Below are 2024 nucleotides of genomic sequence, written 5' to 3'. Positions count from 1 at the left end.
ACACTACTGAATACTATGCAGCCATAAAAAAGAATGAGATCACGTCTTTTGTGAGAACATGGATGGAGCTGGAGGCCATTATTCTTGGCAAACTAATGCAGGAACAGCAAATCAAATACTGTATGTTCTCACTCATAAGTGGGAGCTAAACAACGAGAACCAATGGACACATAGAGGGGAACAACAGACACTGGGGCCTACTTGAGGGTGTTGCGGGGGAGGAGGAGGAGGAGCAGAAAAAATACTAGGCTTAGTACCTAGGTGATAAAATAATCTGTACACCAAACCCCATGACACAAGTTTACCTATATAAATAACAAACCTGCACATGTACCCCTGAACCTAAAATAAAAGTTAAAAAAAATGAACACACTTAACATATAGTGCACAGAGGGACTCGTCAATGCTATTCTCACTACTGTACACACAAAAAGTGATCATTGGAGCAAGATGGATAGAATTTGAGTCCCCTCTATGATGCTTGCTGGGAAAGCTACATTTTCTTTATATTATATAATTATTTCAAGAAAAGTAAAAGTATTAAAGAAGATACTAATATAAAATTTATATGAAAGTTCTAAATAATATATTTTCAACTTTTTTTACATAAGTTAGAAAATGATTTATTAGTATTCATAACAACTGCTCCACGTAGTAGTAATAGAAGTCAACATTAAGCCCAACTCTATTTTCAGACCAACCATGCAACTTTGGATCAGAGGACACATGGGACTGTGTATCTTAATTCCTAAATTTACAGTCAAAGACATTTTCAGAGATAAGTATTATGAATTCAATAAGAATCTAAAGTAAGTTCTTAAGGCAAATAGCTATAAAAGAGAAGAATCCTTAGTTTCTCATGTTCTAAAAACAGCTTCACAAATAATTTGGAAAATGAGCCTAAAGGTAAATAGAAACTGCATTTCCCCTCCATTCTTGAAGCCAATCTTTTTCAAGAAATGACTAAGCAGCACCTGTTGTTGAAGACAGCAATAAAGCCTGAACCTAACATTCAAGCTTTGGTACAGGATCAGTTTTCTGGCTTGGACTGGTCAGGAGTCACTTCACTCAGAATCTTCATTAGTGATTTTAAGCGATCGTGCGTTAGCACTATCTTCTCTTTCAGCTCTGCAATCTTTTCTGATAGAGGAACATTTTGAATATCCATCTCTGATGCATTTACTATGGCTTTTGTTTTTAAGAGATAGCACACCATTTTGTCACTGGAAAGGCAGAAGTGACCTCTCAAGGCAGCCAGGGCAGCATGGGTAGAATACAGATGGAAACCAATGGGAATCCCACAAGAACCACAGAATAAAAGGTTGTAAGTACTGCCTTTGAGTGAACCTTCAACGCCAACTAGGAAGGGCGCTTCCAAAACGACGTTATTTGTAACTCTGGAGGAGACCACGGCCACGAGGGACCGCGACAGGTCCCAGGCGAGGTGCACCGAGTCGGCGAGCACTGCGTGGCGCTGTGCGCACTGGAACACAGCGCACCTCTCAGGCTGCAGCCAAGATGGCAGCTGCGGGCCGGCGGCCGGCTCCTCAGCCCCCAGCCCTGAGGGGCCGAGCGGCGAGGACCCCTTCACCACCTGCGTATTCCACTCCATGGAGGTCGTAGAAGAAGCTTCGTCAATCGCCCTCTCAGTGCCATCACAAAAGTCACCCCGGGGCGGCGTTGCACAATGCGAGCGATGCCGCAGCAGCTGAGCCGCCATCTTCCCGCAGCCGCTGCCTTCGTTTCTTTTCAACATTTTTGGTGAAACACTTGAGCTTGCTTCCACAAACATAACTTTTATATAACAGATTTTAGGCTTCAAATGGTTACAGGGAACTTCCAATTAAGAGTTTTTAATGCCCATCTTTTAAAAGTCTTGATAGTCACCGTCGATGAGAAATTTCAACGAGAGAGACAGGTAATAAAACATTTAAAATGTTTTATTTTGCAACCATTCAAAATGGTACAAAAGTTGAAATTATTAAAATGTCTAAAAGCTCTTTTTCTTTCATTGACAAAGGTGG

The 2024-nt window shown here is 41.4% G+C and overlaps 1 protein-coding gene across 1 annotated transcript; it reads right to left on the bottom strand.

The window, feature by feature from the left end:
• Positions 1-606: 606 nt before the first annotated feature.
• LOC129489992 (protein Mis18-beta-like) lies at positions 607-1747 on the bottom strand. Its single transcript, XM_055293348.2, has 2 exons — positions 1333-1747; positions 607-1209 (listed from the first exon to the last, which is right to left on the bottom strand). Exons 1-2 carry the CDS (start codon positions 1718-1720, stop codon positions 1031-1033), a joined length of 567 nt encoding a protein of 188 aa, XP_055149323.2. The 5' UTR covers positions 1721-1747; the 3' UTR covers positions 607-1030.
• Between the last annotated feature and the right edge of the window lie 277 nt (positions 1748-2024).

The sequence above is a fragment of the Symphalangus syndactylus genome, chromosome 9 (genome assembly GCF_028878055.3).
Source record: "Symphalangus syndactylus isolate Jambi chromosome 9, NHGRI_mSymSyn1-v2.1_pri, whole genome shotgun sequence".
Lineage (NCBI taxonomy): Eukaryota > Metazoa > Chordata > Mammalia > Primates > Hylobatidae > Symphalangus > Symphalangus syndactylus.
Note: the sequence above shows the minus strand (reverse complement) of the source record. Positions and strands in the feature narration are given on the sequence as shown.

Coding starts and splice junctions, on each gene's coding strand:
- LOC129489992 (XM_055293348.2), bottom strand. CDS start 1,720: ATGGCGGCTCAGCTGCTGCGGCATCGCTCGCATTGTGCAACGCCGCCC. Junction 1,210..1,332: donor TGAAGGTTCACTCAAAGGCA/GTACTTACAACC, acceptor ACAAAATGGTGT/GCTATCTCTTAAAAACAAAA.